Source organism: Alexandromys fortis, unplaced genomic scaffold (assembly GCF_014885135.2).
Source record: "Alexandromys fortis isolate MF-2015 unplaced genomic scaffold, M_Fortis_MF-2015_v1.1 scaffold_308, whole genome shotgun sequence".
In the NCBI taxonomy this organism is placed as follows: domain Eukaryota; kingdom Metazoa; phylum Chordata; class Mammalia; order Rodentia; family Cricetidae; genus Alexandromys; species Alexandromys fortis.
In genome coordinates, this window is record NW_026068180.1 from 755,342 (window position 1) to 777,220 (window position 21,879).

General features: G+C 44.3%; 3 protein-coding genes across 4 annotated transcripts in view; all 3 read left to right on the forward strand.

Moving 5' to 3' along the window:
• Positions 1-21,879, forward strand: part of LOC126492606 (granzyme C-like) — a 62,028-nt gene that overhangs the window by 18,305 nt on the left and 21,844 nt on the right. The window lies entirely within an intron of this gene.
• On the forward strand, positions 3,179-6,106 carry LOC126492609 (granzyme C-like). Its single transcript, XM_050129139.1, has 5 exons — positions 3,179-3,233; positions 4,257-4,407; positions 4,858-4,993; positions 5,102-5,362; positions 5,963-6,106. Exons 1-5 carry the CDS (start codon positions 3,179-3,181, stop codon positions 6,104-6,106), a joined length of 747 nt encoding a protein of 248 aa, XP_049985096.1.
• The window catches only part of LOC126492601 (granzyme B(G,H)-like), a 68,226-nt gene continuing 65,028 nt past the window's right edge, over positions 18,682-21,879 (forward strand). The window contains exons 1-4 of one of the 2 annotated variants that reach the window (XM_050129126.1): positions 18,682-18,793; positions 19,845-19,995; positions 20,444-20,579; positions 20,744-21,004. In XM_050129126.1, coding sequence (XP_049985083.1) covers positions 18,739-18,793; positions 19,845-19,995; positions 20,444-20,579; positions 20,744-21,004 — 603 coding nt within the window. In that variant the 5' untranslated portion in view covers positions 18,682-18,738. The remainder of the gene's footprint in view (positions 18,794-19,844; positions 19,996-20,443; positions 20,580-20,743; positions 21,005-21,879) is intronic. The other variant, XM_050129125.1, reaches the window with a different exon arrangement.

Below are 21,879 nucleotides of genomic sequence, written 5' to 3' on the forward strand. Positions count from 1 at the left end.
AACTATGGTGAAATCATTTACATTTCAGAGGTAAGAAGACCAAGCTAAGGACATTACCAAAGCATTGTCAAGTTACTTCCAATGTTGTAAGCAATATTTATGTCAGAACTTGGGATGAATACTCAATTACAGATTGAATTTTAGTGGATTTGACTGTCCATTTCATCTTCAACAGAAAATCAAAATCTCAACACCATGTTTAGCAAGGTACATGCTCTAGGCGTTGGTGGATTTACTGTAAGCTCAAATTAAGGTCAATAATTGCATGCTTTTCAAATAAGCTGAATATGATTTTGTATACAGTGACATAGCCTTGTTATTACATTTGAGAGAGAATTTGAAAACAGATATCAATATTTCCAGAAATAATGTCATTTTTTTGTATAATCACAAGTCCGTTTTTCATCAGCATATATGTTATCTGCCAATGTTACCTTCTGATTTTCAATTGGAAATGCCTTGATCTGCAATCCTTCATTCAACCTAAGAACAGTTTTGATCATGTCCCTTCTCTACATTCATGGGCCTCTTACAGGACCTTCTCAGGTGAGAGCTCACCCTTCACAGTCACGCTGGATTCACGTCATCAGCTTTTCATAGCACCTACACTTGTGAGTCACAGGTCTCAGGAACTGAGCATGCAGGCCTGGAGAGACGGCTCAGACATATTAATGGTGGAGACTGCTCTTGCAGAAGGCCCAAGTTCAGTTCTGAGCACCCATGCTAAATGTCTCATAACACTTGTAACCTCAGCTCCTCAGGTCTCCAAGGGTGTGTGTACTCACAAGTACATGCCCAAACCTGAACACAGACACATACACATAATCAATAGTTTAAAATCCTTGACATGAATAGCCTCTAGATATGATGAGGGAACTACACCTGTGAAATATCAGCAATATGACTGCTCAAATAAGACCTGAATAATACAGCACCAGTTGACCTTCCAAAGTATTTGGGGAAAATCAAGTGTCCCATCCCAAGATGAAGAGCAACAAACTATAAAGTGCTGAGAGAGGGAGAAATAGTCTTCTCCAAAGATGAGCTCCCCTAATGATTATTCAATCCCAAGTGGTCAGACCTAAAATAAATATGTATTCAAACAATAATAAACTGACTCTGTAAGCTGCATTTATTTATATTTTTATGTCTGTGTATGTTAAGAGAGTAAAGAGAGAGGATTATAACTGAAGAATAAGAGGCCTTGAATCAGAAGAGGATGGAGCAACCTGGGAGGAGCTAGAGGGATAAAGTGAATGGTATAATTTTATTTTAATTCCAAGTGTTAAGTACACTAACAGTAAAATCAGAACTAAAATATTACAGCCCATTTCAGGAATTCACTGACATTGTAGCTATGTCTAAGAAGGCAGTTGTGTCCAACAAGTCCACTGTTTCTCAAAAGCTATGTCCAATAGCCTGCAAAGGTCATGTTGTCCTCATTCATTCACTATTTTTGTTTGTTTTTTCTCTTTTTTTTCTGAGACAGAGTTTCTCTGTGTAGCTTTGAGTGTCCTAGAACTCACTCTGTAGTCTAGTCTGGCCCTGAACTCACAGAGATATGTCTGTCTCCAGAGTACAGGGATTAAAATGACGTACCACAACTGCTCTCCCTACTTTTAGGATGAAAGCACACTACAAGAAATCCTACTATTTAGAGGTGTTCAATTTCTTTATTAGATATCACTAAATTGGAGCCTGCTCCATAGTTTTAAAAGATTCCCTCCAACTGGGTACCATATAATTAAGATTATTATTTAAGGATTTTGGTGCATACCTGTATGTGCAGACAATGTATCAGTCATATATGGTTCCTTTTCAGGGAGGAATTATCGATTTTCATTATATCTTATATAGTAATGTATATCCCAAAACAGTTATTCCTTCACTGTGACCCAGATATGCCACAAAGTTCCAACCCCTGGACCGGATGAGTAATTTAGATCCAATTAATATATGGACTGCAGTTCACAACTAGGATAAGAAAGACTCAATGGAGACCAACTATGAAAGGAGGAAATTCAAAAAATTCTGAAAATCATAAAGTTATGCAGATAAAACAGGACCTGGGTTGCTCTGGGATTATCTGGATGTGCTCTCTCTCTCTCTTTCTTTATGTCTCTCTCTGTCCCTCTATTTACCCCCCCCCCCACAAACCTACACTCTTCTGTCCCTAGGGCAAGGCCAGCCTGTGTCACCTCCCAGAGTTGATCTCACACAGCTCTAACCATCTGTTCTCTAAGCTCAGATCCTCAGCTCACTCCAGTCTATATTAACCTTTCCATGGGCTGGGTCCCTGTCTGTCTCACTTCTGGATCTAGCTCACTAAATAATCATTTAAGATCTTACCAGGACCTTTTTTTATCTACAGAAAATCCTACGCAATGTTGTAGAAAATACCACTACAGTCTTCAGCAGGAAGTCAGGGCTGATGTAATCTTACTTTTGTCTTAAGAGAGAAATGCTAATACATATTGATCAGGAAACTGATGCTTGTCAATTTTGATTTGTTATTATACTTATGTTTGTATGATAGTAAGACACATATTGGCCACAGTGTATCACTTGCTTTAGAGATTTCTCTGTGACATCCTAGCAGTTTAGGAGAGTCAGTGAGTGAAGATTAATTGATCAGACTATTGGAAAGAATGATTCCTCAGTATGATCAGAACGCCCAGAGGTTAATGAGATGAGGTACTAAAATTCTGCATAACCAAATGTCAACCCTCACAAAATACTGTATAACATAGTCTGTATTTGTTGTCCAGTAACTGTTTCTTCCTTGTCTATATTATATAAAATGCAAAGAAAGAGAGAGCCCCCCCCCCAAAAAAAAAAACTCCTAAAGATTTCTTACCGGAATTCAAAAAAACATGAGAGGTAAAAAATTACCTTCTTTGGGTTCAATGCAGACACTGGACTTCCTGGGTTCTCAGGGCCCCTTAACCACAGCCTCCACATGCTCTACTTTCTTGGTCTTTATCCCATCTCAGCTCATGTCAATGTGGTGACAGTGACATTTTATCCAAACCAGAAAATGGCCTTAGCTAATAAAGCCAATCAGAGCAGAGGTGTACAGGTTTAAAAGGCCTGTGAGGTCACTGAGCGCTCACCTCCTTCATCCATCAAGGGCCGTGTCCACTTTGCCGTCCTCCAGCCTGAGCAGCCTCCTAAGAAGATGGCAGCAGTCCTGATTCTCCTGACCTTTCTTCTGCCACTTGGAGCTGGTGCAGGTGAGTGAACACCCTGATTCTAGAGGTGCCATCCCATAATACCTCTGTGGAGTCTCTGCCCAGCTCTAGTCAGGAACTTCCTGCACTGAACCAGGAGCTTCCTGAACCTCAGGTCCAGACCAACCCAGACCTGGAAGCCTGTCACTGGCTAGATCCTCAACAAGGTCTGAAGAAGGGCGGTGTCCTCAGAGGACATGGTGGGCACTAGCTTCTCCCTGATCTTTGTGTCACCTGGAAATGGATCATCTCAAAAGAGAGTACTAGCAGAGAATGCCAAGTTACTAAAAAGGACAACATTGACCTTACCTGAGCCCAGATCCAGGGCAGCTTTAATGACCAGTCAGCAATGGTGTAAGGCCACCAGCTCAAGAATATTATCATTATTTAGCAACCTCCCCCATCAATTGCTGAAGAAAGAGGCCCAGGGTGACAAATGCCAGCATTGCACCCTCCACTACATTTTCAGTTTTGGTTGGCCTCTCCACTTCTTTCTGCATGTCCCTATATTCCTGTCTTTGGCAGCACACAACTCCAATGGCCCCAGGGCCCTGAATCCCATGAGTTCTGAACTACTAGCCCTGCAGCTAACTAGAAGTCATTTATTAATGCAGCCAAAAGCATTTATTGAGAACCCAAGATGTGTTTGGCACTAGAATAGAATTTTAAAAGATCCACCCCATAGGGCTTGAGAAAAGGGATGAAAACATGATGCTAATCAGTACATCAGAGGGTCAGGGAGACACAGTAAGTGAGAAAAGACGAAGGCAATTCACCCAGGACCCCTCAGTGTAGACTCATGATTTAGAGCTTGTCCTTCCATGTATTTGTAAAGCAGGACCTGGAGGATGAGTGCTACCCATCCCTTTTCAGAGCAGGGCCCTGAGGCTTAGGATTCTGCAAAGATTATTCTATGTGTAAGGAATTCAATCTACAACATCTTGGGGAGCTGCAGATCCCATTGCCTTCACCCTCCTGACCCTATCTGCTGCTCCCAGACACCCCATATTTTGCCTTTTCTTTCAGAGAAGATCATCGGGGGCCATGAGGCCAAGCGCCACTCCCGCCCCTACATGGCATTTGTTGAATTTCTGGATGTTAAGGGGAAGAATGATTCCTGTGGAGGCTTCCTGGTGAAATCCAACTTCGTGCTGACAGCTGCTCACTGCATGGGAAGGTGAGGAGAAGCAGCTGGCCCATGATTTCTGAGACCCCAACAGGAGTTTCCATCCTCTACTTGTTCCTGCTTTTGTGAGAGCTCACTACAGGGCAGGGCTGTGACAATGGAAGTCTGACATCAGGGAAACTTTGAGATCAAAGGGTGAGAGTTCAGAGGTAGCAGCCCTAGTTGAGCTGAAAGCAAATACACTGGTCAGACTACAGCAGTGGCCGAGGTAGAAAGGGCACAGTAAGAATCAATGCAAACTTTCGCGAATTGTGGAGAAGCAAGAGGGAGTCTTCAGGAGTCTAGTGCCTTGAGAAGACAAAGCAGTGGTTCACACCCTTAGGCCCTTCTGTCTTCTCAGTCCCCTCAGCTAGAGCCCCATCTGCCCACCCAGCCTCTTACAGCTCCTGCACTGTGTCCTCTCTCACTCCACATCTCCCATCTGCACTCTGCTCTCTGCAGCTCAATGAAAGTCATTCTAGGAGCCCACAACATCAGCTTCCCAGAGAAGAGCCAGCAGATCATCCCTGTGGCTAAAGCCATCCCACACCCAGGTTTTAATAACAAAACCTACCCAAATGACATCATGCTCTTAAAGGTGAGAAGGGCCCGCATCCTGTCCAGGGATTGCTCCTCCTGCTCTCACCGTGCTCCTTTCTTCTCTTCCATCCTGCTGTCTCAGCCACACCCTTCCTTCTTCCCACAGCTGGAGAGGAAGGCCCTAAAGACTGAATATGTGAGGCCCCTCAGCCTGCCCTGTTCTGAGGTCCATGTGAAGGCAGGGGATGTCTGTTCAGTGGCAGGTTGGGGTAGGATGGCCCCAAATGGTAAATTATCAAAAGTACTACGAGAGGTAGAGCTGACAGTCCAGAAGGATAAGGAGTGTGAGTCCCGCTTTCAAGGCTATTACAACAAAACGATTGAGATCTGTGTGGGGGACCCAAAGATCAAGCGTGCTTCCTTTAAGGTAAGTTGGATTGTCCTTTCTTGGATCCATGGGAGGGGAAAAGGAATGTGGGACTTAGAGACCAAGCATCAGGGACTCCTTTGCCCTCTGGCTGTGATCTTTCTCCTTGGAAACAGCAGGAACCAGTAACTAACTAGGGCCTCAGAGCTGACAAGGAGCCTTGGTGAAGACAGTTGGTTTAAAGCAGGATTTGCACAGCCCTCCTGACTCCCAGACCCAGGCTTTAGAAAGCTGTGCTCCCTCTCTGTGTCGTTACCACAAGCAGGGGCTCCTCAGAGCAGCCACCCACTCTGTCAATGGTCTGGTCCTCCATTGTCACATGAGTCTCAACCACCTCTCCATAGTTCTAAACCACAGCTTGGAGCTGAGGTTCCCACACATCTTCACAGAAAATGGATCATAGACTTGGAGAAAGGGTAGAGTCTGGGCTCAGGAGGGAGGTGAGGCAGTAACCCTGTCCAAAATTGGAGTGGGAAGCACAGGGGCCCCAGGTCTGCCCTCTGATCTCCCTCACACAGAGCACACAAGTCATGCTTTATGGTGGGAGGCTGGGCTAGTGTGAAATCAGTTCAGTCCCCTGTGGCCTCTCTCTATTCACAGGGGGATTCTGGAGGGCCGCTCCTGTGTAACAAAGCGGTTGCAGGCATCGTCTCCTATGGGTTTAAAAATGGTTCATCTCCGAGAGTCTTCACCAGAGTGTCAAGTTTCCTCTCCTGGATAGAGGAAAACATGAAACAGAATTAACTACAGAGCAAACCAGACCCCTCCCTGACTCACCATCTTCCCTACAGCTGAGTCCAGGATTGTCCTAGGACAGAAGCCAGAATCTCAATAAAGTTCTCTTTGCAGAATCAGAAGGCTGGTTTCATATCACAGGGACCAACTCTGTGCTAGGCAGGCCAATGGCACACTTCTATTTACTGCTCATTCCTCAACCATGTACACACATTGCCCAAAGCTCAGGCAAGGCCACTGAGCAGCTCCTTCTTACTTGTCCCTCTGTGCAGTGCCTGCCCTTCTGACAGGCCCAAAGCTGAGCTTGGGTTTCTCTTGTCTTGGGGCTCAGGGTGAAGTTTTTCCTCCTCTGTGTCACATGGAAGAAAGGAGAGGGAAAACACCTTTGGTCCTGGAGATATGAAGATAGAGCTGAGGCCACTGTACATGGACCTTGCTGGGCAGAGTATTGTTTCCCCACAGCTTCAACATTAAGGTGACAACAATTTCAGTATCCCCTCTTTCTCATGTATAACAAGTTTCACTATCCTCTGCTAGAAACAGAGCCATGTTCCTCCAGCCTCTTAGCTTCACCCCCTTCCATTTATGCCTGCTCTGATGAGACTATCAACTTCTATGTTTTACAGTCCATGCTAATCTTTACATGTCTCTACCTCTTTATTTCTTTATTTTACTTAAAAATTTCCACCTCCTCCCCTCCTCCCATTTTCCTCCCGCTCCCCCCACCCCTCCCCCTCCCTCTCCAGTCCGAGGTCCGAAGAGCAGTCAGGATTCCCTGCCCTGTGGGAAGTCCAAGGTCCTCCCCCCTCCATCCAGGTCTAGGAAGGTGAGCATCCAAACAGACCAGGCTCCCACAAAGCCTGTCCATGCAGTAGGATCAAAACCCAGTGCCATTGTCCTTGGCTTCTCAGTCAGCCCTCCTTGCCTGCCACATTCAGAGAGTCCAGTTTGATCACGTGCTCCATCAGTCCCAGTCCAGCTGGCCTTGGTGAGCTCCCATTAGATCAACCCCACTGTCTCAGTGGGTGGGCGCACCCCTCGCTGTCCTGACTTCCTTGCTCATGTCCTCCCTCCTTCTGCTCCTCATTGGACCTTGGGAGCTCAGTCCAGTGCTCCAGTGTGGGTCTCTGTCTCTGGCTTCATCCATCGCCAGATGAAGGCTCTATGGTGATATGCAAGATATTCATCAGTATGGTTATAGGATAGGGCCATTTCAGGCTCCCTCTCCTCAGCTGCCCAAGGATCTAGATGGGGACATCTCCATGGACACCTGGGAGCCCCTCTAGAGTCAAGTCTCTTGCCAACCCTGAGACGGCTCCATTAATTAAGATATATACTTCCCTGCTCCCATATCCACCCTTCCTTTATCCCAGCCGTCCCATTCCCCCAAGCTCTCCCCATCCTCCCTTCTCACTTTTTTCTCACCAACTCCCCTTACCCCCATCCCACCCCCACCCCCAAGTTTCCAATTTTTGCCTGGCAATCTTGTCTTCTTACAATATCCAGGAGGATAACTATATGTTTTTCTTTGGGTTCACCTTCTTATTTAGTTTTTTTAGGATCATGGATTATAGGCTCAATGTTTTTTATTTATAGCTAGAATCCAGTTATGAGTGAGTACATACCATATTCATCTTTTTGGGTCTGGGCTACCTCACTCAGGATAGTGTTTTCTATTTCCATCCATTTGCATGCAAAATTCAAGATGTCATTGTTTTTTTTTTTTTCTGCTGAGTAATACTCTAATGCGTACATATTTTATACTTTCTTTATCCATTCTTCCATTGAGGGGCATCTAGGTTGTTTCCAGGTTCTGGCTATTACAAATAATGCTGCTATGAATATAGTTGAACAAATACTTTTGCAGTATGATAGAGCATCTCTTGAGTATGTTCCCAAGAGTGGTATTGCTGGATCCTGGAGTAGATTGATCCCGAATTTCCTAAGAAATCTCCACACTGATTTCCAATGTGGTTGCACAAGTTTGCATTCCCACCAGCAATGGATGAGTGTACCCCTTACTCCACATCCTCTCCAGCAAAGGCTATCATTGGTGTTTTTGATTTTAGCCATTCTGACAGGTGTAAGATGGTATCTCAAAGTTGTTTTGATTTGCATTTTCCTGACCACTAAGGAGGTTGAGCATGACCTTAACTTAAGTGTCTTTTGGCCATGTGAACTTCTGTTGAGAATTCTCTGTTCAGTTCAGTACCCCATTTTTTAATTGGGTTGATTAGCATTTTAAGGTCTAGTTTCTTGAGTTCTTTATATATTTTGTAAATCAGACCTTGTCTGTTGTGGGGTTGATGAAGATCTTCTCCCAGTCAGTGGGTTGCCTTTTTGTCTTAATGACAATGTCCTTTGCTTTACAAAAGCTTCTCAGTTTTAGGAGGTCCCATTTATTCAATGTTGTCCTTATTGTCTATGCAACTGGGGTTATATGTACGAAGTGGTCTTCTGTGCCTGTGTGTTGCAGTCTACTTCCCACTTTCTCTGCTATCAGGTTCAGTGTGTTCAGATTGATATTGAGGTCTTTAATCCATTTGGATTTGAGTTTTGTGCATGGTGATAGATATGGGTCTATTTTCATTCTTGTACAGGTTGATATCCAGTTATGCCAGCACCTTTTGTTGAAGATGCTTTCTTTCTTCCATTGTATACTTTTAGCTCCTTTGTCTAAAATCCGGTGTTCATAGGTTTGTGGGTTATAATCCAGGTCTTCTATTCGATTCCATTGGTCAACATCTCTGTTTTTGTGCCAATACCAAGCTGTTTTCATTACTGTAGCTCTGTAATAGAGGTTGAAGTCAGGGATGGTAATGCCTCCAGAAGTTCCTTTATTGTATAGGATTGTTTTGGCTATCCTGGGTTTTTTTTTCCATATAAGGTTATTGTTCTTTCAAGGTCTGTGAAGAATTTTGTTGATGTCCCTACCTCTTATCCCCCTACCTAGGACACCCAAATCCACACGAGGTTCCGTTCATTAGGGCCTCTGACCGTGATGCCAGCCTAAATCATGACCTAGCAGGGAGGGGGCTCACAAATATCCAGGCCACAATTGTCATCATAGAGGTTCTATGGACAACAGAGCTCTCAGTTTCTGTTTCCAAACCCTGCACCCCACCTCCCCCATGCTTAGATCTAGGGAAGCTCTTCCCAGTCAGTTCATATCCACTGCACCAACCTCCCCATAGCATCCATAGCAGAGGGTCTCTCAGCAGCATGAGCTCCTCCGAGCTTGGTCATCTCAATCATTGCCAGCTTCTAGGCTATGGTGCCCTGCTGGTCATTTGGTTGATGTCAGTCTTCGACATCCCCAAGGCAAAAGAACTAAAAGTCTCTACTTTTCCATCAGTCAACACTGAAGTGTATGAGGTTTGCAAATGGCCTTAGGTAGTTAGCTTCTATGGGAAATTATTCAGAAAATCAGCATCTGCCCCATCAGCAGTTGGCAGTAGGTAGAGAATAACACCAGTAAGATGGCCTTGTTGAATTATTTTATAGGTAGCAGATCTAGAGTCCTTATGTAGATTTAAATCCTAAGAGATGCACACGTTCAGAAACATAATTCAGAAACAGAATTAAATGTGAGTAGGAGGCTAGGAAATAAAGAAAAATGAAAATATATGGTGTGGAGAAAAACTTGTGATATTTCAACATTCTTGGTTATTGCAGCATCCATAATTCTTAAGGTTACCTGGGATTCGGGAATGAGACTGTAGCCAGAATGTGTGGTTTTTTGTCATATAAAAGTTTTCCTACATTGGACTCACATTGCTTAAAAAAAAAGAAAAAAATTCCAAGCTGCCAGTTGTAATTTTTCATCCCTTAATCAAGCACTTAGGAGGCAGAGGCAGGCAGATCTATGACTCCAAGGCTCTTAAACAAACAAACGAAACATTCTTAGATTAACTTAAATAAACATAAAACCCCAATCAGCCTTGGCTCAGGGTCCTGTCAGACGCTTACCGGATGGCATGACTGATAGCTACAGCTTAATGGCTCCCTGTCCCAAATAGACAGAGCTTCATGTTCTTATGGGAGATGAAGTATAGTCTTGCTGTGGATGAAGCAACTCTCAAAGACAAGGTTTTATATAGGAAGAGATGTAGGTGGCACGCAGTTTCTGATAGCAAACTGTGCCCTGGAAACATACTAAGGACCCAGCTCTTTTAGAGACAAGGAATACAAAGAAGAGTGCAAACTCAAAGAAAAAAAATGTGTTTGAAAACATAGGGTCACATATGTATTCAGTTTAGATATCATATTTAGTTTTAGGAGATTGTTCTATATCTTAAAATAACTTTGAAAACCATTATTGTGTATCCATTAGAGAGGATATAAAATGTTTCTCTACAATAGGTAATAACTGACCCGACAAGCAGTATGAACTATGTTGGGGTAAGGCTGAATTTAGCCTGGAATTCCCTGAAGAACTGACCTTAAGGTCATCGAATCTCCAGTCAGTAACTTGGTGTCATCCCACAAACAGTTGAGCCCATGCTCTGACTCTCCCTGGAGAGAAACTTCTGGGCCCCTCCCACAGCTGCATGGTGAAGGTGTTCAAAGCCACCTTGCTTTGCTCCCTTGAGCACATATTGGAGTAGATTCAGAGGCTGTAAATGCCTTAAATACAGACGGCTTCAGATCTGTCGAAATATCTCTCAGCCCTGACCGTTTGTGTAGAGCTCACTCTGCTCCCCTAACATTTGTAGTGATGTTCTACACCCGGGAGAGGTAATGCTTCAACTCCCCAAGACCCAAGTTTTCTGCTACTCCAGGCCATTGCAATTCAGCAAGCCAGAGAGAAAACTGTAAGACACCCCTGAAGGACACAAAGCAGACACAAGAACACAAGGTCTTCTGGTTCATGCTGGGAAATGATGTGGGATTCCTATCTGTATGATGTGGTTACCATTAATGAATAAAGAAAACTGGTTTGGTCTGATAGAGCTAGGTGGGGAAAACTAAAATGAATGCTGGGAGGAAGAAAACAGAGTCAGGGAGAAGTCATGGAGCCCCCCTCTCTCTCCCCCACTGGAGACAAACAAGGGAAGGAAGTTTACCTGGTAAGCCACTGCCATGTGGCTATACACAGATTAATGCATATGGGTTAAATTAATATGTAAGAACAAGCCAATAAGGAGCTAGAGCTAATGGGCCAAGTAGTGATATAATTTATAGTTTCCATGTGATTATTTCGGTTCATTGTAGCCTGAAAAGCAAGTGGTCCCTCTTGCCACAGGGGAATACATGCTGGTATACCTCCATTGTCCTGTCCAACATCAGACATCTTCAAGCACCATTTTCTGTGGATTTAAAGAATATAGAGTTTATGTTCTGTATTTGTGTCCCATGCCACCTTTCTGTGGTGGTTTTTAGTGAGGATGTATTTAGTGAGGATGATCCTAGGCTCATGTATTTGAGTACCTAGTTCTGAGTTGATGATGTTACTTGGGAATGTTAGGAAATATGGCATTGGTGGAGCAAGTCCATTGCTGGGGCAGGTTTTGACTCACACCACTACCAATTCTTTCTTTCTTTCTTTCTTTCTTTCTTTCTTTCTTTCTTTCTTTCTTTCTTTCTTTCTCTCTCTCTTTCTCTCTCTCTCTCTCTCTCTCTCTCTCTCTCTCTCCTATACTTTTCTGTGTGTGTGTGTATAACTTAATGTATCACTTTTTAATATGAAGTTTGTAGATGACAACATGTTCCAGTGTTGTGTGAAATGAATATATGTGTGCTCTTGCTATTGTTAAACACGCCTGACTTCAGTGTGATGCTGCCAGTGTTTTATGTTCCAACTGCAGACAGTCAAACTGGCACCATCATACTTTTATATATTCCTGGTGACTTATTCAATGAAACATAGAGCTTGTTCATGATATTTTAATCTACATTAAAAATAATGGGTGTTTAATGGTATTTATAAAACAAGCAAGCATTCTTTTTGGATCACTAAGACACACACACCTCAGCTTTGCCTCACATTCCACCCCCCCAGCCACCATTCTTACACTGAGCTGTCACTTTCAGCTGCATCTGCAGTTGAGACGTGGAGATACCCAAGCCTTGCTTTCTATTTTCTTTTCAGTATTCATAATAAAAACATAGTTCCTTATCTATTATTATTTTTAATTTCAGCATGACTTCTATACCATGATAGAATATAATACTCCCCAAAAAAAGAGAGACGATTTCTCAGTTGAAAGTGGGCAGACACTTATTTTTTGTCAGGTAAATACAAGGCTCTGTTCAACCGTTGGGGATTTGTGAGTGTTCACAAAGATGATAACAGAAAACGTATTATATACAAATCATGCCACCTAACATGGCAGCTGTCAAGGATGGTGACACAAGGACAAAGCAGTGGAACTGAGAAGAACATCTTCTCAACAACAAAAACACTTATATTTTAATTCAGGCTGCTGGGGATATGGCTCAGTGGGTAAGAGCACTAGCTAAACAAGCAGGAGAATCTGATTTCAGATCCCTGAACCCACATAAAAGATGCTGAGTAGGGCTGATCGCCTGCACCCTCAGAGCAGACACAGGAAGACTGCTGATGCTTGCTGCTAGCAGCCTCAACAAAACAGTCTGTTCCAGGTTCAGGGAGAGACCCCATCTCAAAGGACTAAGATGGAAAACAGTAGAGGAACCTGACATCTTCCTCTGCACTTATACAGGCATGGGAACACATACATTGACATACATGTTTACACCAAGCGCCATAGATTGAAAAAGATAGTCACACCTGTTCTAGTTATGTTCTGTTACTGTGATAAAAACACTGTCCCAAAGTGCTTGGCCAGGAAAGGGTTGATTCGGCTCACCTGTCCCACCTGCACTCCATTGCTGATGGAAGTCAGGGCAGGCAGGAGCTCAAGCAGGAGCAAAGGCAGGAACCTCAGAGGAAAGCTGCCTGCTGGAGTTCTTCCAGGCTCGTGTTCATCTGCTTTCTTATCCAACCCAGGACCTCCTGCCCATGAATAGCCCTCCCCAGAGTGGGCTGTCCCAGCTCCATCCATTAGCAACTAAGAAAGTACCCCACAAACATGCCCATAGTCAATCTAATGAACACAATCTTTAACTGAGGTCTTCTCTTCCCAGGTGTTTCTAGTTTGTGTTGGGTTGACAAATAGTATCCAGCAAGTCAGTTAGCTCAGCTCTGTGGTAAACAGCTAGATATGTGGTTCTGTGGTTGTATTTAAAAGAACAAAACAAAACCAACGCTGATGACCATTTGTCGACAGTGAGTTCACTGAGAGGTGTGCAAATAGTGTCTCAGATCTGACAGGCTCTAAGGAGTGAGGAATATTTATTACTAAATCATTTGGTCTCACCAGATATAACAAAGTGAATTTAGGAAATTGAAAAAAAATTATCCAAAGAAATTGGAAGTACAGAATCACTCATTTTAAATCTCATTCTTTAGGGATGGATGGCAGTGCTGATTCTAAATAAAACCCAACCTGCCATTTTGATTACCAGTAGTGATGATGGAGCCAATGTCTCTGAAGAAATGGCATGTTTATTGCCATTGAAAAATGCTAAGTAAATATATTTTGATGGGCATGTGGAAATTATCAAAGTGTTTTTCTTCATCGAGGATCAACCTAACTAGTACAGCTGCTGCTGATGCCCAGAGATGGCAGTTTAAAGAGACAGACCCAGCCTGGCAGTGGTGGAGAAAGCCTTTAATCCCAGCGCTGGGGATCAGAGGCAGCTGGATCTCTGAGATCAAGCGCAGCCTTGTCTACAGAGAAAGTTCCATAACTGCCATGGCTACACAGAGAAACCCTGTCTCAAAAATGAATGAATGAACAAATAGAAATAAAATAAAAATGTAAATCAAAATAAAAATAGAGAAACTTGTAAAATTAAGAGAAGACAGTGCAATGACTACACCGGCCTCATGTTTAATATGTGTCCTTGAGAGGCCATCAAGAAAAGTTAGGAGCGGAGAAGAATGTCTCAGTGGGAATAATGGAGGATGAGAGAGGATGATCATCTTAGGCAAAAATGCCCAAAATACATTGAATACATACATGAAATTTTCAAAAAAGAAAAATCAAGCTCTAAAAGGACATTTAATGCAAAGTCATTTAAAAATGGGTAACATTATATAGATTATCGTCAGTATTGAATTTCATAAGGGACAAGGGATTAAATCATCTGAAGTGCTAGGAATTCCTAAAATACTCCAATGCCCACTGGTTATGATCTTACTCCATGGGAGCAGCAGTCACAGTAAGTAACTAGGGTTTCAGAGCTGACAAGAAGCCTTCGTGAAGACAGCTGGTACAAAGCATGATTTGCACAGCCCTCCTGAAGCCCAGGCCCAGGTTTTAGAAAGCCTAGCTCCCTCTGCGTGTCATCATCTTAAGCAGGGGTCTCCTCAGAGCAGGCACCCACTTTTGTCAATGGTCTGGTCCTGCATGCTTACATCAGGATCACTCACTTGTCCCCATGTCTCTTAAACAATAGCCTTGAGCTGAGGGTTCCACACACCTTTATAGGGAGTGGATCACAGCAGAGAAAGGGCAGAGGTGGGGCTAAGGAGGGAGATGAAGCAGTAACCATGTCCATAATCAGAGTGAGAAATCCAGGGACCCGAGGGTTTCTGCCCTCTTATCTCCCACAAGCAGAGCACACAATTCATGCACTTTGATGAGGGGCCTCGTTGTGAGAGGGAGGCTGGGACTATGGTGAACTGCTCAGTCCCTGTTGGAGTGACATTTTAATTATATTTTAATAAATAAAGACTGACTGAAGAGCTGAGAGTGAAACATTTCCACTGGTCAGTCTTACAGACAGGGTAACACACACCTTTTGTCACAGTAGCCACAAGAACATGCACCTTTATTCCCAGTCCTAGAGAGGAATATAAAAAGGGAGGAGACAGCTCTCAGAGGCAGTCTCCTTCTGAGATTCCAGGAGGTAGGATCTCCATTTCAGACAGAGGTTGAGGTAAGAGCCTGTGGCTGGCTTCTTTCCTTTTGGGATCATCAGGTTGAACCCAAATTTCTGAGTCTGTGTTCTTAATAATCATGCATCGAGAAGCAGGTTTGGCTGTTGACTTTGTAGAGTAAAGCCAAATCTGAACAGAGATATAGAGCGAAAGTAGGCAGAGACAGGGAGATACCATGTAGCTGCCACAGGAGAAAGATGGCAGGCACCAATAGACCAAAACCTCATGGTCATACGAAGATCAATAGAAACGGGTTACTTTAAGATATAAGTGTAGCTAGAAATACGCCTAAATTATCGGCCAAAGAGTGTTGTAATTAATATAGTTTCTGTGTTATTATGTGGGTCTGGGCGGCCTAGAAACAAATGGTCTCGACTTACACCCTGTGACCCTTCTCCTTTCACAGGGGGATTCTGGAGGGCCTCTCCTGTGTAAAAAAGCAGCTGTAGGTATCATCTCCTTTGGGGATGAAAATGGTTCAGCTCCATGTGTCTTCACCAGAGTGTCAAGTTTCCTATCCTGGATAAAGAAAATGATGAAACACAACTAACTACAGAGCAAACCAGATCTCTCCCTGACTCACCATCTTCCCTACAGCTGCACCATCTTTCCTACAGCTGAGTCCAGGACTGTCCTCGGACAGAAGTCAGCATCTCAATAAAGGTCTCTCTGCAGAATCTAAAGACTGGTTTCATTTCACAGGTATTATTTCTGTGCTTAGCCAGCCAATGTCACACTTTTGCTCTTTGCTCACCCTAACTTCATACACACACCTTGTCCAAAGCTCAGGGGAAGCCACTGAGCAGCTCCTTTTAACTAGTCCCACTGTGCAGTGCCTGCCCTTGTGACTGGCTCAAAGCTGAGCGTGGGTTTCTCTTGTCTTGGGTCTCAGGGCAAACTCTTTTCCTCCTCTGTGTCATATGGAAGAAAGGAGATGGAAAACACCATGGGTATTGAAGAAGGGAGTCTGATCTGAGCCTAGGATTTCTTGAGTAAGAGACCTCAATGACATCTAATCTCCAATCAGTACTTGGTGGCATCTCATACAAAAGATGAGCCCATGCTCAGACTCCCCCTGGAGAGAAACTGTTGGGTTCCTCCCACAGCTGCATGATGAAGGTGTTCAAAGCCACCTTGCTTTGCTCCCGTGAGCACATATTGGAGTAGAATCAGAGGCAGTAAATGCCTTACCCACAGACTGCTTGAGATTCCTCCAATCTATGGAAGTATTTCCCAGCCCTCACTGTTTGCATAGAGCTTACTGGGCTCCCTAACATCTGTACTGATGTTCTGTATCTGGGGAAGGAAGTACTTCAATTAAACAAGATTCAACTTTCTGCTTCCCCAGGTCATTGCTTTCTACCAAACCCCAAAGGACACAGATCAGACACAAGAACACAAGGTCTTCTTGTTCGTGCTGGGGAATCCCACTGGTATTCCTCCATTGTTCTGTACTGTCAGACATTTGCCAGCACCATTCTCCGTGGACTTAGGGAATATAGAGTTTCTGTTCTGTATTTGTGTCCCATGCCACCTTTCCGTGGTGATTTTTAGTGACTATGTTCCATCTCGGCTCATGTATTTGAGCACCTGGTTCCTGGTTGATGATGTTGTTTGGGGATGTTAAAAAATATGGCTTTGATGGAGCAAGTCCATTGCTGGGGCAGGAATTGACTCACACCACTACCAATCTTCTCTCAGGAATTGACTCACACCACTACCAATCTTCTCTCTCTTTCTCTTTCTCTCTCTCTCTCTTTCTCTCTCTCTCTCTTTCTCTCTCGCTCTCTCTCTCTCTCTCTCTCTCTCTCTCTCTCTCTCTGTGGATGTACTTGTGTGTGTATAACTATATTTTATAGTACTTGAACATGAAGTTTGTTGATGACATCATGTTCCAATGCTGTGCACTATGAACATATGTGTGCTCTTGGGATATCTGTGTGATGCTGCCAGCGTTTTATCTTCCAAGTGAAGACCATCAAACTGGCACCACCCTAATTTCACGTGCTCCTGGTGACTTCGCAAAGCAAACAGAGGTTATCAATGAAATTTTAATCTAAATGGCAGAATGGGGTTTTAATGTTATTTGGAAAACAAGTAAGCATTCCTTTTTGTTCATTACGACACACACTTCTGCCTTGCCCCACACACCACCACACAGCCACCGTTCTTACAATCAACTCTCATTCTGTGCTGCATCTGCAGCTGATATGTAGAAATACTCAAATTTTGCTATTTTCTTTTCAAATTTCACAACAGAAATAAATATAGTTCCTTATCTATTATGCTTTTTAAATGCAGCATGGCTTCTATACCATGATAGAATATAATACAATTCAAAAAAGAGAGATAATCACTCAGCTGAAAAGTGGCAGACAGATACTTTTTTGTCAGGGAAATACAAGGTTCTGTTCAACATTTGGGATTTTGCAAGTGTTCACAAAGGTGGAAACAGAAAAGGCTTTACATGCAAACCACGCTACCTAACATAGCAGCTGTCAAGGATGGTGACACAAGGACAAAGCAGTGGAACTGAGAAGTGAAGTCATCTCAATAACAAAAACACTTAAAGTTTCATTTTAGGATGCCTAGGATGTGGATCAATTGATAAGAGCACTATCCGAACAAGAAGGAGAATATGAAAGCTTCTATAGAACAAATATGAAAGGAGAAAATTTAAAAATATTCGAAAAACCTTAAGCTGTGGGAATTCAGCAGGACCTTGGTTGCTCTGTGGTTATCTGCATGTACATGCTTACACACACACACACACACACACACACACACAGAGAGAGAGAGAGAGAGAGAGAGAGAGAGGCAGACAGATAGACACACACGCATTCATTCACACACGCACATGTGTATATGAACACAACACACACACACACAGACACATACACACCCACACCTCTGTTCTTAGGGAAAGGCCAGCCTGTCTTAACTCCCAGAGCTGATCTCACACAGCTCTCCTCATCACATGCCCAGGGCTCAGATCCTCAGCTCACTCCAGTTGTTATCAGCCTCTTCAAGAGCTGGATCCTGTCTGTCTCACTCCTGGAACTGCTGACACCCTAGCAGTTTAGGAGAGTCAGAGTGAGTGGAGATCAATTCATCAGACTGTTCCAACAGATGTTCCTCAGTATGATCAGAAGTCTCAGAGCTTAATGAGAAGATGTACTGAAACTCTGCCTCGCCAAATATGGTGCACTATCAGCTTTAATAAGTACTATATAACTTTTTCTGTGTATAAATAATGCTATAGCAGTTTTGTGGTAAATTGGGTGTCAGGATTTTTTTTTAAAAGAAAAGGGAGAAAGAAAAAAACCAAAGAAATTAAAAAAAGATCTACCAGAATGGAAAAAAAATGTAAAAGGTAAGAAAAGCCACACTTTTGTCTCAGACAGAGTAGACTTCCTATGGGTCTCAGGCCCTCTTCAACCACAACCTTAACCCCTGTTTTCCTGGTCTTTATCCAGGATTAGCTCAGAGGATGTCAATGTGGTGACCGTGTCATTTTTACCCAAACCAGGAAACTGCCTTAGCTAATAAAGCCAATCAGAGTAGAGGTGCACAGGTTTAAAAGGCCTGTGAGGTCACTGAGCGCTCACCTCTTTCATCCATCAAGGGCCGTGTCCACTCTGACCTCCTCCAGCCTGAGCAGCCTCCTAAGAAGATGGCAGCAGTCCTGATTCTTCTGACCTTTCTTCTGCCGCTTGGAGCTGGTGCAGGTGAGTGAACCTCCGGTTCCAGAGGTGCCATCCCATAATACCTCCGTGGAGTCTCTGCCCAGCTCTAGTCAGGAACTTCCTGCACTAAACCAGGAAATTCCTCAATCTCAGGTCCCAGACCAACCCAGACCTGGAAGCCTATCACTGGCTAGATCCTCAACAAGGTCTGAAGAAGTTTGGTGTCCTCAGTGGACATGGTGGGCACTAGCTTCTCCCTGCTCTTTGTGTCACCTGGGGAGTGCATCATCTCATAAAAGAAAAGTAGCAGAAAACGAAATAAAACTAAAAGGTACATCATTAAACTTAGCTCAGCCCAGACCAAGGACAGCTTTAATGACCACCCTGCCATGGAGTATGCCACCAACTCAAGGATATTAGCATTATTTAGTAACCTCCACCCTCGGGTTGTTGAAAAAAGAGGCCTATGATGAAAGATGCCAGCATTTCACACTCCACTAGCTTTGAAGTCCAGTTTTGGTTGGCTTCTCCACTTCTTTCTTCAGGTCAACAACTATTCCCTTTATGCCAGCACACTCCTCCACTGTCCCCTAGGCTCTGGACCCCATGAGCTCTGAACCACCAGTCCTCTAGCTAAGTAGAAGTCATTCTTCCACGCAGGCTAAGCATTTCCTGGGAACCTAGGATATGATGGGCACCAGAACAGGAGAACTTTAGAAAATCCCTCTCTAAAGAGCTTAGGGTAACAGATGACGAATTGGCAGAAATCAAGATATGAGATGTCTCCAGAGACTCACTAAAAGAGAAAGACTAACAGTGAACCTCCCAGCATTCCTTTGGTCTCTACATCATGAAGAAAGAAGTTTGTCCCTCCATGTATGGGTAAAGCAGGGGCTGGAGGACAAGTCCCACCCATCCCTTCTCAGAACAGGGCACTGAGGCTTCAGCCTCAGCAAAGGTCAATCTATGTGCAAGAAATTCTGTCCACAACAGTCTTAGGGAACTGTAGATCTCACCCCATCACCCCTCCCTATATCTTCCCTCCTATCTTATCTGCTGCTCCCAGACACCTCATATTGTAGTCTTCTTTCAGAGGAGATCATCGGGGGCCATGAGGTCAAGCGCTACTCCCACCCCTACATGGCATTTATTTCATTTGTGAAAGATGATGGCAGAAGTCGTCGCTGTGGAGGCTTCCTGGTAAAAGACAACTTTGTGCTGACAGCTGCTCACTGCATGGGAAGGTGAGGAGAAGCTGCTGGCCTGTGTTTTCTGAAACCCCAACAGGAGTTTCCATCCTCTACTTGTTGCTGCTCCTGTGAGAGCTCACTAGAGGGCAGGGCTGTGACAATGGAAGTCTATCAACAGGGAAACTGAGGTCAAAGGGTGAGAGGTCAGAGCTAGAAGCATACTTGGGTTGAAAGCAACTACACTGGTCAGACTAAAGCAGTAGCTGAGGTTGAAAGTGTGCATTCAGAGTCAATGCAAACTTTGTGTATTACCTAGGAGCAAAAGCAAACCCTCAGGAGTCTAGTGTCCTTGAGGAGCAAAGAGAAGATGGTCACACTCTGAGACCCTCCTGTCTTCTCAGTCCCCTCAGCAAGAGCCCCATCTGCCCACCCAGCCTCTTACAGCTCCTGCACTGTGTCCTCTCTCACTCCACATCTCCCATCTGCACTCTGCTCTCTGCAGCTCAATGAGAGTCACTCTAGGAGCCCACAACATCAGCTTCCCAGAGGAGACCCAGCAGATCATTCCTGTGGCAGAACACATCCCACACCCAGACTACAATCCTAAGGATAAGTCCAGTGACATCATGCTCTTAAAAGTGAGAACTGCCCCCACAGCTCTCTGAGCTCTGCTTGCTGAAGGGATTGCCCCCCTCCCCCCGCTCTCATTCTGTTCCTTCCCTACCTGCCATTGGGATTCTCAAAGGGTCCCAGGTCAGCAGGCTTGTGGTTGAGATGCTCTCTCTTGCTTCTTCACTAACAGCTGGAGAGGAAGGCCAAGAGGACTAAAGCTGTGAGATCCCTCAACCTGCCCAGACACAAGATCCTTGTGAATCCAAGGGATGTGTGTTATGTGGCTGGTTGGGGAATGTTGGCTCCGGAGGGTAAACTCTCAGATACATTGCAAGAGGTAGAGCTGACAGTCCAGAAGGATGAGGAGTGTGAGTCCCGCTTTCCAAGTCTTTACAAGAAAACCATTCAGATCTGTGTGGGGGACCCAAAGATCCATCGTACTGCTTCTGTTGTAAGTTGAATTGTCCTCCTCTCTGGGTTGCATGGGAGGGGAAAAGCAATCTGGAACCTTGAGACCAAACATCAAAATACTCCATTTCCCACTGGTTATGATCTTACTCCATGGCAGCAGCAATCTCAGTAACTAGCTAGGGTTTCAGAGCTGACAAGGAGCCTTGGTGAAGGCAGCTGGTACAAAGCAGGATTTGCACAGCTTTCCTGACTCCCAGGCCCAGGCTTTAGAAAGCAGAGCTCCATCTGTGTGTCATCATCATAAGCAGGGGTCTCCTCAGAGCAGGCACCCACATTTGTCAATGGACTGGTCCTCCATGCTCACATCAGACCTGTCCCCATGTCTCTTAAACAATGGCCTTGAGCTGAGGGTTCCACACACCTTCATAGGGAGTGGATCACAGCGGAGAAAGGGCAGAGGCCAGGCTCAAGAGGGAGATGAAGCAGTAACCATGTCCATAATCAGAGTGAGAAATCCAGGGACCCGAGGGTTTCTGCCCTCTTATCTCCCACAAGCAGAGCACACAATTCATGCACTTTGATGAGGGGCCTCGTTGTGAGAGGGAGGCTGGGACTATGGTGAACTGCTCAGTCCCTGTTGGAGTGACATTTTAATTATATTTTAATAAATAAAGACTGACTGAAGAGCTGAGAGTGAAACATTTCCACTGGTCAGTCTTACAGACAGGGTAACACACACCTTTTGTCACAGTAGCCACAAGAACATGCACCTTTATTCCCAGTCCTAGAGAGGAATATAAAACGGGAGGAGACAGCTCTCAGAGGCAGTCTCCTTCTGAGATTCCAGGAGGTAGGATCTCCATTTCAGACAGAGGTTGAGGTAAGAGCCTGTGGCTGGCTTCTTTCCTTTTGGGA